The sequence below is a fragment of the Passer domesticus genome, chromosome 12 (genome assembly GCF_036417665.1).
Source record: "Passer domesticus isolate bPasDom1 chromosome 12, bPasDom1.hap1, whole genome shotgun sequence".
Classification (NCBI taxonomy): Eukaryota; Metazoa; Chordata; class Aves; order Passeriformes; family Passeridae; genus Passer; species Passer domesticus.
In genome coordinates, this window is record NC_087485.1 from 4,212,937 (window position 1) to 4,227,306 (window position 14,370).

The following is a 14,370-nucleotide window of genomic DNA, read 5'->3' on the forward strand; positions in this document are numbered from 1 at the left end:
TATGCATCCAGATGAGCAAAGCTGAGCAAGTGAGGCTGTCAGCAGAATGAACACACCAGTACATCCAGCCTTCCCAATGGCCTTGCCACATAGCACAAATAACACCAGTTATAAAATCCCACCCTACGCCACCATCACTCTTCACTGGGCCGTGTGCTAGCAGGTGTCTCGTGATTCCTCTCTACCATTATTTCATTTCATCTGGGTCAGCAAATGCTCACTTATATCTGTACTTATTTATATTCATCCCTAGTTGAGTCTTCACTGAGATTTTAAGTATTTGTCACTCAAACAGAGAGGAGAAATAAGTTTACAAGTGAATTACTGATTTAGATGTTGCACTAGTTTCCCATGCCTGTGCTACACAACTAATAACTGTGTCCAAAGCTGGGATTCAGTGATATTTCAGTATATATATTTCAGTATGATATGGTACTTTGTATGCAAATTTTCATTTTTTAACAAAATCTGATTTCTTGATACATTGGCCAATTAAACAGGTCTCCTCAAAATTAGCCCCAGTTACCAGCAAGAAACTTAAACCTAATAGTTGCAGCTCAAAAGCCTGGTGTGTTTTATCTCCCTTTTTTTCCCAGAATGAGATCCTGGCACCCTAATTCACAGGCACCAGAGCTGATCTCCACAGAGAGTCGCAATCAAGTCAACTCTTTCTTTGCAGCACAAAGGAAATCACATTTCTTTGAAATGCCGAGGAAATCTGAATGTGTGTTCCTGTTTAGCATGATTAAGGTGTCACATAGCACTCCCACGCAGCCCGACACAGAGAACTTCTTGCCGGCTGCTGATGTCAAAGCAAATCAGCTGAAAACACGGAGGGGTTCTGAGAAACACAACTAGGGCACGCCAGGCAGGCTGGCAAGGAGCTACCCTGTGTCACAGGGACTGGGCAACCTCAGGGACCACCCCTGAGGCAGGGGAGAGGATGGGGACAGCGCAGGAGTCTCCCCTGCCCCCCAGCATGTTTCTAATAAAGGCATGGGACACAGATCTTTCATCATGTAGAAATTTCTGCGTGTGAGCTGCTTGTTATAAAACCCTGATAATAACAGTGCATGTATCCATAGCAATTGGGAATCTCTCCAAGGGGTGCACTGCTTTGCTTTTGGATTTTCCCAAAACCTTCTCTGTGTGTGCTCCATTTTGGTCCCAGTTATGCAGGACATATCTCTGTCTATCCCTGTTCTGTCTCTCATCACCCTGATGATTCTGGCTGCCATCCTCTTGCTTTTCTCCAGCTCTTTGTTCTGTATATTTTTGCTTGTGTCCTGTGGTTTGTCCACTATTAACATTAATAATTTAGGAAATTGTCTGCTTCTGCTGAAATCAATTCCTGTGCTACTGCTGCTAAGTGCTGGGCCTGGGCCCAAGAGCTGCTATGATGGGGACCAAACAAAGGAAACAAAATGAAATGAGAACAGAGGAAAACAGGCGCCTCATCCTTCAGCCCCCTGTGAATTTAGGTGGGGATGAGCAAAGCCTAAGAAACACTAGCAGAAAATTTCAGTTTAAATCCCCTTTTTTTCCATAGGTGTCCCACATATGTGTTACCATCCTGGTACTGGAAGAATTTGGCCTCAGTGCAGGAGCCCCACAAGGTCCATCTCCCAAGGCAAAGCTGCTCAGACACAGGCAAAGGGGACTGACAGTGGAAAATCTATCACTCTGTGCCTCTGCAGCTGCTCACCTAATGAAAACTGTAAAGAGCCAAAGTGCTTGTGCAAAGCTAGTGATAGCAGGGGCTCTTTCTTAGTGCCATCAAACCTCCATCACTCTGCCAGGGTCCATCTCCCAGAGCTACACCAACCTCACGCAGAAGATGCTGTCCTGACTGTGACTCATTTCCCTGCAAGCCGCAGAGGAAGAAAAGCACCATGCGCCTCAAGGTTCAAGCTGGGGGGACAAAGTTCTTCTTATTTCTTTCTCTGGCCCACAGTTACACTGCTGAGGGCCTCACGTGGGGAAACTGCCAACAGCAGAGGGCACGACTCTGTCTTGGAGACATATTTTATGTTCTTAATCCCAGGACTTTAATAGCTCTGTGAGGGAGAGAGATAAATAACAAGATAATGAAAACAGTGATTTAGAGACCAGGTATGCAGACATTTTGACTAAGGCTGAGAGGATAAATTCATCTGGTATAACATCACTGAAACTCCACTCTCATCCATGCTGTTGAGCCATGCAGCTGGGCTCCTCTGTCCTTCCTACGGCAGCATTTTAGCAGAAGGGCTTTTTTACTGGGTTTTTAATGTAGCTGGATTAAGACACCACCCCCAGGCATAAGCAGGCTGCAGCTGTCCCCTGAGGGCAGGAGAGATTGGATGGCCAGGGGAGGGCTTGTGCCAGGGCTGGGGCTCAGCTCTCACCAGGAGCTGCCAGTGCCCTGCAGCTGGACCGAGCCCTGGCACACCCCGGGACCAGCAGGAATCCTGGGAGCACGGGGACACCACCACCACACACATCCCACTGGCACTCCCGGGGAGTGGGCATGCCAGGAAGGGTGTGGACACCCAGTGCCTCCACTTGCCTCCTCCTCAAGGGCTTGGCTGATGTCCTGTGGAGACCACAGGCCTGGATGCTGGGGACCCAGCGCTTCACTCCTCAGCTGGATCCAAGCCATGTCCTTTCCCTGTGCTGGCTGCCCACTCACACACCCGATGGGCAGAGAATGTGGGGACACACTTCCCATACCCACCGGAGCTGGAGGTGCCTGGAGGCTGGGCAGGAATGCAGTGCCAGTCGTGATGGGTTAGGGCCAGAAGCCAGTGCAGTCACATAATTAAATAATGAGAGCAGATTAGGCAATCCCTGTGCTTCACGTTGACAAGGCTGGAGGAAAGAACAGAACATGTAATCAAATGAGGGGGGGTTCTTTCTTTATTTACTTTGAAAGAAAGACAATATTACAGCACTGTAAGAAGTGGCATAGCATGCACTAATTGTGCTGCTGGGGATATTTCTCTCTTGCAGGTTTCAGGATAAGACTGAGGTTTTTATTAAAGCCTAAGGGAGAAAAGAACTGGAGGAGCTGGCATTCACTGGGAATTAAGCCCCCAATTCACTTAATGCTTATTCAATAACTTCTGCCCCTCCATTTGGCTAACCTGCCTAAGAACACATTCACTTCTTCACATCAGCAACCTGCAATCAGAAAATTCACCTGTAATCCAGCTCCCTCCAGGCACAGACCGATAGCTACACAGACTCAGTGACAGATGAGGCTAAATAAAAAGCACAGATCCACAATCTGCTATCAGGAGATGGCTAAGGCTTCCTTCTTTTGATGATTTCTGCCAAGATATTCCTGCTGAGTCACTGGGTTGGCAGAGCCATGTGCTGGAGGGAGCTGCCAGAGCTGACCCAGGGGCTGCTGCTCCCTGCAGAGGCTGAACAGGAGCTGTAAGGAGAACCTGGGCATTTTCCTTGGGCTTTCCTGGCAAAGCTGCAAGCCAGGATTGGAGTGAAAATGTACTGAAGAAATCATCTGACTGGTACAGGAGGTGCTTTAGCTGGATTGCTTCACTGGCTTAACAGGCAACTAGACATCCACTTATTCAGCTCCCCGTTTCCCCAACCCAAGGATGTAATTTGGTGACTCACCACCATCCAGGTACCAGTAATGACAGTTGGAGTTTTTCCCCAAACAACTGATTTCAGATACATAATTCATTTAGATCGTGTTAAAAAAATATGCTCCTGATTTTTGTCTCTATGGTGCTAAACACATCACGTAACGCCTTCTGCAGCAGTGACCTGGCTTACCCTGAATTTGGGAATCATCCAGCCAAGTGAAGCTCTCTGCTTTTTTGAGCCACCCTTCTGAAGTGATCTGCAGAGAAGCGATCTGCCTGAAAAGTGACAACCCCAGATTGCTAATAAATGTCCCCAAGCTTTAGCAAACCTGCCAAAAACTCTCTGGACTTAGCACAGCATCTTTGGTTTAAAGATAGCAAAGACCTCCTGCAACACGCAAGAGGGCAGGTACCCCGGGCTGCAAGGGGCTTGTGGTGTACATGCAAAGAGACATTTTGTCCTATTTGTGAAATTGCTGGCTAAGCTGTAGGTGACACCACTCCCTGGCAGTGTCATTCGTCCTGACACCTTTTCAGTGGGAAGGCAGCTCGTCACGGCCGAGATGTGTGTGGAGTTGCCTTATTTACTCTCCTGGGGTGGCATGAATCAGAGTTGAAAAGTGCAGTATGTTGAAGTCAACCCATATTCCCATGATGTGCGAGTGTGAGTCACTCAGCAGGGAGATTCTGCCAGGGTCCCTCCTGGACGACCCGGCTCTGTTAAACACGCCGGAAAATCCGCGGATAAAAAAATCCCCAGTGACGCACAGGAGCCGAGTGGGCTCCGTGCCTTTTTGGGGAAGCTTCTGAAACGCCGACGTTTCCTCTTGATCAATAATCTGGTTGGCAGAGCGGGGCTTTGAAGCAATCCAGAAAGCTCAGCTCTCTGCTCGCACGGCCACTGCTGTTCCTCGCCGGGAAGATGACGCGCGGGGTAACCCCAGGCGCAGGCAGGGGAAGGATTTCTCTTGCACATCTATTTAAATCTCCTGGAAGAGCTGCTGCTTACAGGAAAGATGATGCAGGATGCGAAAGGGCTTTCTAGGGATGGGAAAAGAAAAAAAATTTAAAAAGAAAAGTCTCATCCCAAGGTCCTAGAGCTGATTTCAGGTTTTCTCCATCATGTCCTTTCTCCCTTCTGTCCTCATTAAATAAATTTGTGGGGTTATCGTGGGCTGCTTACTGCAGCAAGTCAGCTGGAACATTCAGACAGGGGTTTCTTGGCCTTACACCCCATCACTCCTCTGATTCTTCACTTACCAGAGCTGATCCTCCTGTCTCTGCATCCACCACAGTGAGGACACCGCTGTCTCGGCGATGTTTTCCATGCTGTTGTCCTGACTCAAAATACAAGGAAAAGCCACTGACAACAATATTTCCAGATAAGTATCTCATTAATTTCAACCACAGGCAGCTGTGAGTCATTTCCCTTTGACTACACTCCTCTCCTGTGACCAGAAATTGGGTAGTGGAGGTCTGGTACTGTGCAAAATTCATAATTATTTTGAAGGGTTATCAATAAATTGATAATTATTCTCCAAAATTCAGGCCTAAAAAATCCTTCATTTTCTCAAGAGAGATTTGCTGTTAGCTAATCGCCTTTGCTCCTACCACAGCTGTGGGATAAAATTAAGCCATTTTACTGCAGAACTGTTGGACTTTAAAGACTCAAGCAGCAGGTTGAGCTTTCCTTGGACCACAGTTCTGCCTCCTGGTAAATTGTGTCTTTTCCCCCCGGAATAAAAGTGGCATGAGGAGATTGTCACCCCTGGTCACCTGCTCTACTGCTGCCTCAGGGCCCTGGGTGGGAGCACCAGGCTGCCTCGTGCCACTGGGGTTTGGCAGCTCTGCTTTTCCCTTCCTTTCCTTCCCAGCAACTGGCTCAGCTCAGGCACGGCGTGGCTCGGAGCCTGATGGATCGCAGACCCCAGAGCCTGAGCGCCAGCAGTGTCTCACATGCCAGATGTTTCTCCTTCAGACACATTACTGCTTTTTTTTTTGCTGTTGTTGTTTTCTTTTCCTGAAATAACAACAGCTTGACCAAGACCCAAACCCCCAGCTTCTAAAATCAAAGCCAGAGCTGTACCTCGGCGTGCAGACAGGCAAGGAGACAGTCCCTGGTGGGGTGGCACAGGGCTGGCCATGGTCACACGTGGAGTGATGCAGTGGCGTCATGTGACACAATCCATCACTGCAGCCTTTAGGCCTGCACTCAATACCCATGTAAAAACACAAAACCAAACAAAGATTCCCAGACTGCTGTTTAATCACTGGGGTCTGCCTTAAAATGAGCTTGAAAAGAGCATTTTCCATCAGCTTTCGTGGGATTTGGATTACACTTTTTCACGGGAGATGAATTCATGGCAGGACAGAGCTCTCAGCCACCAGCCACCAACCTGCCTGCCACCATGTGGAGAGGCCTGAGGAGTCCTTCAGGGTTGTCAGGACTGCTGTGGGGGCACTGGTCAGGGTGCTCACACTTGGCCAACTATGGCATAGCTTCAGCTGAGCACAGCACTAAAATCAGGGCTTTATTCAGACCCAAACCTCTTGCCAATTATTTTTCATCACTTCACTCACTGCTTGTTAGCCCTGGGTTCACCCTGGTGACTAATGACTGCTCTTGTCTGAATTCAGTGCATTTCTAGAGAATAACCAAACTTCAGGAGGAGCTTCCCATTTATACTAACGAAGAGGAGGGAAAATGTGATGGTGGGGGAGGATAAACACTGTTGTCATGTCATCAATTTCCCTAATTCTCCTTGGGGGTGGTCTCTGACACGGTGGGAACTCAAAGGATTTTAACCTGAATCATAGGAAAAAAATTACCCAGACCCAACCCATGTTGTGCTGGGACAACCTCCCAGCAAAGGAGTGGCCACAGATGGGTTTGTTTCATGCTGCATTTAAAGACATGGAGGAATGTAAAATATCCCACCCACCTGCTCCTCCACAGTCATCCCTCCAGCCACTTGCTGCCTTGAGGCCACACCACACCATGTCCCAGGAAAGGAAGGGTCCCCACACCAGGCTGGGTTCCCTGAGCGTGGTGTCAGCCCAAACCAGACCCCAAAACCCACAGCAACTTCACTCACAAGCTGCAGGAAGCCAAGAGCTCTGTTTGGCCTCCATGGAGACATTGGGGCCCATCAATGGACAGCAGGTGTGGTGTGGCAATGGACAGTCACACCATGTCCCCATGTCCCTGCTGATCACAGCTCTCCCTCATCATGAGGGAGCTGACACGGCAATGGGGGCAAAAAATGGGATAATTTCACCAACTAACTTCCACATGGGACAGGGAGCAGGGTGCAGCTCAGAGCCCCTGGGCAGCAGGGCAGGGAGAAGAGGAGGAGGAGGAGGAGGAGGAGGAGGAGGGGGAGGAAGGCCCAGGACCGCAGTGGCTGGTGCTGGAGCTCGGGCGGGTTTCCTTGGCAGCCGCAAGCTCAGGGCACTCACCATACCTAAGTGAAGATTTTGTCACCATGGAAACATTGATGTCATCAGCTCTGCAGCAGCCTCAACCTTAGCTGCAACTTTTTCCTCTTTTTCTTCCCCCCCTGGTTTGAGGTTTTTATTTATTTATTTGAGAGTTTCTCACAGGAGATGACCCTGGTGCTGGGCCTGCCAAAACATCCAGGGATGTCCACTAGCCCTGACCCTCCTCACATCATCTGGGGGTATTGGGGAGCCCCTCACTGGTAGCAGTGGGATGGGGCTGCATTTGGAAACACCCATCAGGACCTTGCTCTGCCCTCTGTGCACTGCCCCATTTTCCCTGTCCTCATAAATCAGCTGCATTACCAAGAAAGGTGTTTTGGAAGCTCTCAAATATGAAGGAGGTACCTGGACAGAGATTTGGCACTCTGGGGTCCTGCAGCTCTCACTGTGCAGGAACAAAAGCTCACTGTCACAGGCAGAGCCACCACCACTCACTCCCTGTCAAGAGGAGCCAGACAGACACCCAAAAGAGGGAATTCCACATCTCCATGAAGCATGAGATCCTGTGTGACTATCCCATGGCCATGCACAGCTCTGGCTATGCAGTGGAGCTTTGCCCTCAGTGCTCAGGGGAGGTTCCCCCAAGCTCTAAACCAAAAATCCCTCTGACAATGACACCCAGCACATTTTCTGAAGAAAAGAGTTGTGAAGGAGCAGGACCTGGCATCTTTACCAGGCTTGAGCAAGGAGACCCAGCCCTCTGCCAGCCTCGGTTGCAGGGATGGATTTCATCCCGTTAGCCACATCCACGATTCCCCCAGAGCCTCCTTTAACTTATCAGTTAATAGTGGACTGTTGCAGAAGTCTGGGTCAGACTGTTCCAGCCAAAAATACTCTACCAAGTTCACTGCAATGTTAAAACAAGAATTTCACCTCAGTGAGGGCAGGAGCAATGCTGTGTCTGAGCTCAGCTGTCCTTGCTGCCCCTCACACAGCCCTTCCCCCAGGTCACAGGGAGGTTTGTTCCAGCTATGGCTGGGATTTTTATAAAGCTCTGATTTATTTTTTTATTGCTACAATGGACAAATCCTGCTCCCATGCTAGGCCATCGTGCAGAGCAGAATCTCTTTTCCTTACCATGAGGGGGATCTTGATGGGCCCCATCCAGGCACAGGGATGCTCCACCAGCCCTGCCACTGCTCACCCATCTGTCAGGCCTGGAGAGAACCACATGGAAGGGAGACAGCTGGTAAAACAGAGGAAGAGAACATAAAACCCCAGTCAATAGACAGGTTTACAATACCTTTTCTCTTTCATAAGCAACAGTCAACCACAGATCGTGTGTTTCTAACATTATGGCCCAAACTGAAATTTGAAGTGTTCTTGATCAATGTGTTTTTGCAACACTCAGGGATCACACCCTGCCCCTCTGCAGAAGTAAATAACAAACCTAGCCCCAAGATCATCAAGCACCTGGCAAATGAGTCACTAACATTAATTATCCTTAATATCATCATAATAGGTAAGATATAGAAAGAAAAATGTCCCTAAGCCAAGGTTTCAGTATTTCAGTATAAGAAGGTACAGTGCATACCAAAGACAGCAGCAACACTTCTATTAAAGTGAGACAGTCAGTGGGTCTCTGACCTCATATTCAAAGCAAACTTCACTTTTTAAAAGAACTTTTTCATAATTTAATGCAAAGGCAGGGATTTCATAGCAAAGGCTTATTTAAAAACGGGAGATTCTAGGTGGGAGAGCCAGCTATGACTTAAAAGTATCTCAGTATCTACTGAACAACTCAACTTGAAATGCATGCTGCATAAGAATTAAAGGATTAATGTTTGATATCCTATCCCAGCTGGAAGAAAAATTAACAAGAAACTGGTTACTATATCAACTGCCAGATCTGCAGAGCAAACTGGTAAATTTAGGTGCTAAGACAAATTTAATGGTCTGAACACAAACTGGGAGCTCTCTTCTACTCAGCTCTGTTTGGATCTTTGTAGGGATTGACAAGAAAAACATATTTACTTCAATAAGGTTCATCCATGGCCAGCAGATCTGGGAGGTTTGGGTATGTATGTATTTAAAATCTGACAGGGCCTACTGGAAAATCACAAAGGTATTACAGTCTTTGTTCTAGCTAGCTGGTGAAAAGCATGGAAGTGGGATTACTTGAAAAAAAACAGGTATCAGGCTAGCAGGAAAAATACTTGCATGTTTGATGTTACTGGCAAAAAGGACATTCCAAATAATAAAAATAGCTAATCTCAAATATGTACTTAAGCTTTTCCCCTGTCAATAGAAAATGGGGGGAAAATGCATTGTAACATCTACTTAAAAGAAATATTTTGATATGTGTACTCCATTTAGTTGGAAAAACTCATTACAAATTCAAGAGAGCACTATTACTGAGTGATGTGTTCTAACGGGCACAGCTGGTCAGGGGCTGGGAGAGGTCAGCACTGCCCTTAGCAGCACTTACTGCCCTACTGCTTGCAGATGTTTGTAAAGCTTCAAGGATTAAAAATCCTTGTACATATGAGAGGAGGGTACTGCTGCTCCCAGCCACCAGGGCAGTGGAAATCCCAAGGAAGGGAACAGGCCCAGCTGCTGCTGTTTTCCAGAGCCAGCAGTGCTGGGTGGAGCTGGCATCCCTGCTTTGCTTTCACCTCATTACTAAATGATTCCTTTACTGCATTTAGGGATTGCCAGTGCAGAGCCCACTTTATTCCCAAGAAAACTTTACCTCAACAGAGGCTTGATGCTCTCTGGGAAGCATAAGGAGTATCAGAGACACTTCTTGTGCTCGGTGCTGGAGGGCTCAGAGATGGAGCCTCTCCAGGCCTTGGGGACCAGGCCAGGTCAGAGCCCCAGGACAGGGCCCACCCGCTCTGGGGACAGGAGATCAGGAACCTGAGCAAGCTGCAGATCCCCCACACCTGCCCAGTGCCACCATGTCCCACACCTCCCCATGAGGTCCCTCAGCTGGCATCAGGCAAGGAGCCCCAGGTCACCAGGGACGGGACTGGTGGATAACCTGGCCTCCACCTGGATCCCATGAACAAGACAACCCAAGCTCTTACCTGGAAAAAATCCCACCAGACAATGCTGCAGCAGCTGTTTCAGCACTCCCCTACAAGCAAATCCATGCTGAATTCTCAGGATTTTAGGTATATATTTCACTCTCTGAGCAACAAATAAGCTGAGCCCACACAGCTGGGAAACTGAAGGCAAAGGTACTTTGGGAGATTCATCTCTGTGTTTGGTCTTCTGAAACTCAAAAGGTAGCTGTGAGCAGTGGAAGCAGCAGTAGGAAGGCAGGACAACCACAGGCTTTTAACGAGGACAGGAGAAAATTGCTCCCAAAACTCGGCAGTGCTGAGGCTTTGTGCTCTGTGGACTTGCATCAGAGCGACTGCACGAGCTTGGGTTGAAAGCCCAGAGCTGCGGGTCAGACCAGCCCCTGGCATTCCGAGTCCCAGGAAGGTGGGCTGCAGGCACCTCCCAAATGGAACCAGGCAGCTTCTGAACTGCTCCATTATCAGCAAGCAGCAGCTGGGCACAGGCAGAAAGGCATCATTATCCAGGGAACACCACCAGCCAGCCACGAGGCCCAGCGCTCTGGCACAAAAAGCTCAGGAAAAGCGGAGTGCAAACTCAGACACAGCATCGCTATTACAGCATGTCTAATCCTCACCTTCTGTAACCAACAGGAGAATCCTCACTCGGACACAACCCTGAGGCAGCCTCACCATGCTGCCCTGTAAATGCCACAGGCCTGAGACCCAGGGCAGCTGCCCTGGCACGGGATGACTCCAGCCAGGCGAGACAGACCCTGAGCCCCATTTTAACTCCACACTGACCACCTCCAACCTCACTCAGACTTTGTTCAGCCTGCTGCCATGGCAGGGGGAGATTCTGCTGTTTCAGGAGACAGGAGAAGGGAGCAAGCACGAAGGAGGAGTTTCTCCCAGCAGAAGGCAGGACCAGGGCAGGTGCTGAAGGGGGATCTCACACACTCCCATTCCCTGCCCACTCCAAGTGACCCACGTAGCATCTCAGCAAAGCTCTGTGGCTTTTCCTAAGGCTGATAATCCAGATGAGGCTCAGAACACAAACACCGTTCCCAGCTCCCACAAAGGCAGAGCCTTGGGAGCTCAGGGATGGGTCATTGTCCACAGCAGGAAGAGAAGCTGTATCCAACATGTCTTCATCTCACCAAGGCCTAAAGATCTTCCTTGGGCGGTTCTTCAGTCCCTCACGCAACATCCCAGGAATATTTCTGGATCTTCTGGGTCCAGAAAGGTTTTGTGAAGTCCTTGCTGTTGCCAGGGCAGGACAGTGGTGACTGCTCATGGGGAAACACCCAAAAAGCCCAATGGACTCGCTACAGCTGTCTGATTTCAGTGAAGGAAAAACAAAAATAAAGGCAGGTTATTTCTTTTTATCAAGGGCCATCCCATGAGCACTTAGCTTGGCTGGAAGCACAGTACAAACCCTCGTGTTTCTCCATGTCCTGAAGTCTCTTTTGTGGAACAGAACAGAAATACAGATAAAAGTGAGAGTACAGGAGCCAGGTAAAACAGGTGATAAAGGCAGCTCTCAGAACACCTGCAGGAATGGGCTTCAAGTGGAGCCCATTTGTTTGAAAGCTGAAGCTCAGTAGCTGTGCAGACAATGGAGGCAGAGATGTGGAGCTCCAGCTGGGTGTCCTGCTGGCATCCAGCCCACACCCTGGCTTCATCCAGGACAGCAGAACACAAACACAGCACATCCCTGCTTTTGGAGGCTACCCTCAAATACACCTTAATGTACAGAAACCCCTCTCGAGCCTGGAGATGCCCCAGTGCTTCCCTCATTGCCTACATCAGGCAACCAGTGCAAGAAACTCTTTTGATGGCCCCGGCAAGAACTCCTTAAGCCTTTCAAGGACTGGGGACAGTGCACAAACAGGCTTGGGGAGGGGTGCAGGAACAGGACAGAGAGCTCAGCAGTTCTCCTCCTCCTTGTCCACAGTGGTTCCTCAAGCCTGGGGAGGGGTGGCAGACACCCTGGCTGCCTGCTGGTCCCCTGCTCTGGGCCTGCACCTCCCACAGCATGCCCACATCAGCAGCCAGCCAAGGGCTCCTTCAAAGAAAACACAAAGCACGCAGCTAAAAGATATTCACTTACAGTTTATTTTTGCCTGAAATTATTTCACATCTCTTTGTACACAGCTACAGAACAGTAGTAGTAAACCATTGGTAAAAGCAACAGTGCTAAGGAAAATGTTGGCATATTTTTTCTTCTTTTTTTTTTTCTTCTTCTTCTTCCTTCCCATACTGCATCTTCATACAGTGTGGGATTTGAAGGGGGGAAAAGAAAACCTGACACACTACATGAGTTAAGACTCAATTTCTGTTTCATTATTTTAAAAAAAAGAAAAAAAAGAGAAAAACAACATCATTTGGGATGGGGTTGTCTACATAGCAACAAACTTAAAAAAAAAACCAAAACCTGAACAAAAAAGCTTGGCTTTCCATTGAATAAGATTAAATATATATATATATATATTCATATAAAAAATTACATTGGCTGTATGTGAAACCTTGAGGTGCTGAAGAATAAAATAAAAGTGTTAAACAGAGGAAAAAAATTCTTTTTGTTGTGTTTTTGATTTTTTTTAAATAAGCAGCTCTGTACAATGAAGGCTCATTATGAAAAAAAAAAAGTCAACAGCATAGTTATAAAAGAAACCACAATTTTTAAAAAATCATCTTCTAAGCAACTGTGGAATTTGAAAAATGTAGCAGTCACATTTACAGACAGGTCAGAGCTATCGGATCAGCAACACCGCGATTTCCTCAGTCTCCCCAGAGGAACATGCAGAACAATGCGTGCACAGAACAGGGCAGGGAGGGGGGCACGGGACAGGGGAGGGAATGAGGGGAGGGGGGGAAAAAAAAACCAGAAAAAGCTGATGCACAAAGTGGAGGGAGAGCTTTTTTTTCTCGTTTTGAAATATCGGACGTAAACAGAAAACAACGGAGGCAATTTGTAAAATCTACAGTTTGCAAACACCCCATTGGCAAAATAAACGGCTTGTCCCCATCTCCCATGTTTGAACCTGACATGGCTTAAAAGACTAAAGAAAATTTTCAGACTTTGGAAGGAATTGTGACTTTTATTAATCCCTGCACCCCCTTCCCCAACAACCACACCCCCCTTGATGAAGATTTTCCTTCCTATTTGATAACATTTGAGGCATTTTGAAATCAAAAAGACAACGCGATGAATGTTGACAAAGAGGGAGTATAATACAGTTTGCATTACTAAAAGGCAATTCTTCAAGGAGGACATTTCCTTAAAAAAAATAATAATAATAACAACAAGACAGCAAACTAGTTTATACAGTACTATACGCAAAAAAAGGGTAAAAGAATTAACAATTCATAAATAAAAGACAGGTCCCAGACCTGTTATTTGTGAACCATTTTCTTAAATAGGTGCATTATGTAAATCTTATGTACAACAAAATTACTTTGCATAACAACTGCAAGAACATGAGGGGAGGTGAAAATCATATTGGTTTTGGTTTTCTTCTCTTGAGATTTCTGAAGTTTGATTTTCTGGAGCAAAACTGGTGAAACAGGAGTTCTGGCTGGCTGGGTGCCAGCCAAGGAAACCCAGGTAAGTAAGGACAAAGGAATATATTTTTTTTTCTCCACACGGCATAAAACACAAAGGCAAATAAAATCCACAAAGGTGTTTTTTTCCTCTTTATAATCCTCTTGCTGCTACAAAGTCCTCTTTTTTTGTTTGTTTCCTTCCTTTTCAATTTAAATTATGCTGATTCTGAAATCACAAAGCTGAAAGAATCCGATGGGGTCCAGGCTTGCCCCATCCTCCCAAAACACACAACTCCACTCTGCTACCCCACAACCACAACTCCTGCCACCAAGTCCCCAGGCTCACTGCTCTACAGGAATTGGCCAAAAGTTATTTTCTGGTTTGTTTCAATCTGTCTTTTTTAAAAATCTTTTCCTTCTCACAAGAAGCAAAAGAGAAGAGTCGGAGGCAGGGAGAGTTCACCAGGCCTCGGTGTAGCGGACGTCCACCTCCTTTAGGTTGGGGAGTTTAGCCTGTGAGGGGAGGAAAGGTCAGAATTAACAACATGTTCAGGGCTCAGGGAAGAAGTTCCTGTCAAATCTCATTCCCTGTGCTTATCCAACAGAGCAGAGGTATCCAGATCTGGAGGAGGAATAGAGAAGGGAGGAGTGAAAAAACTTCTGGGGAAGAAGAGCACCTTGCCTCGCTGTTGTTGGTGTTGATGCTTGTGAAAAACCTTGTA

General features: G+C 47.4%; 1 protein-coding gene and 1 long non-coding RNA gene across 7 annotated transcripts in view; both read right to left on the bottom strand.

Moving 5' to 3' along the window:
• Positions 1-972: 972 nt before the first annotated feature.
• LOC135279155 (uncharacterized) lies at positions 973-10,469 on the bottom strand. Of its 2 annotated transcripts, XR_010346477.1 has the most exons (5): positions 10,124-10,469; positions 8,172-8,280; positions 4,854-4,934; positions 2,717-4,634; positions 973-2,057 (listed from the first exon to the last, which is right to left on the bottom strand). It is a non-coding gene; the product is annotated as an uncharacterized LOC135279155 (long non-coding RNA). The 2 variants fall into 2 exon arrangements; XR_010346476.1 differs by having other exon boundaries at positions 2,717-4,934.
• Positions 10,470-12,196: 1,727 nt separating this feature from the next.
• Positions 12,197-14,370, bottom strand: part of CMIP (c-Maf inducing protein) — a 130,138-nt gene continuing 127,964 nt past the window's right edge. For all 5 annotated transcript variants that reach the window (XM_064386264.1, XM_064386267.1, XM_064386265.1 and 2 more), the window contains one exon: positions 12,197-14,161. In XM_064386264.1, coding sequence (XP_064242334.1) covers positions 14,108-14,161 — 54 coding nt within the window. In that variant the 3' untranslated portion in view covers positions 12,197-14,107. The remainder of the gene's footprint in view (positions 14,162-14,370) is intronic.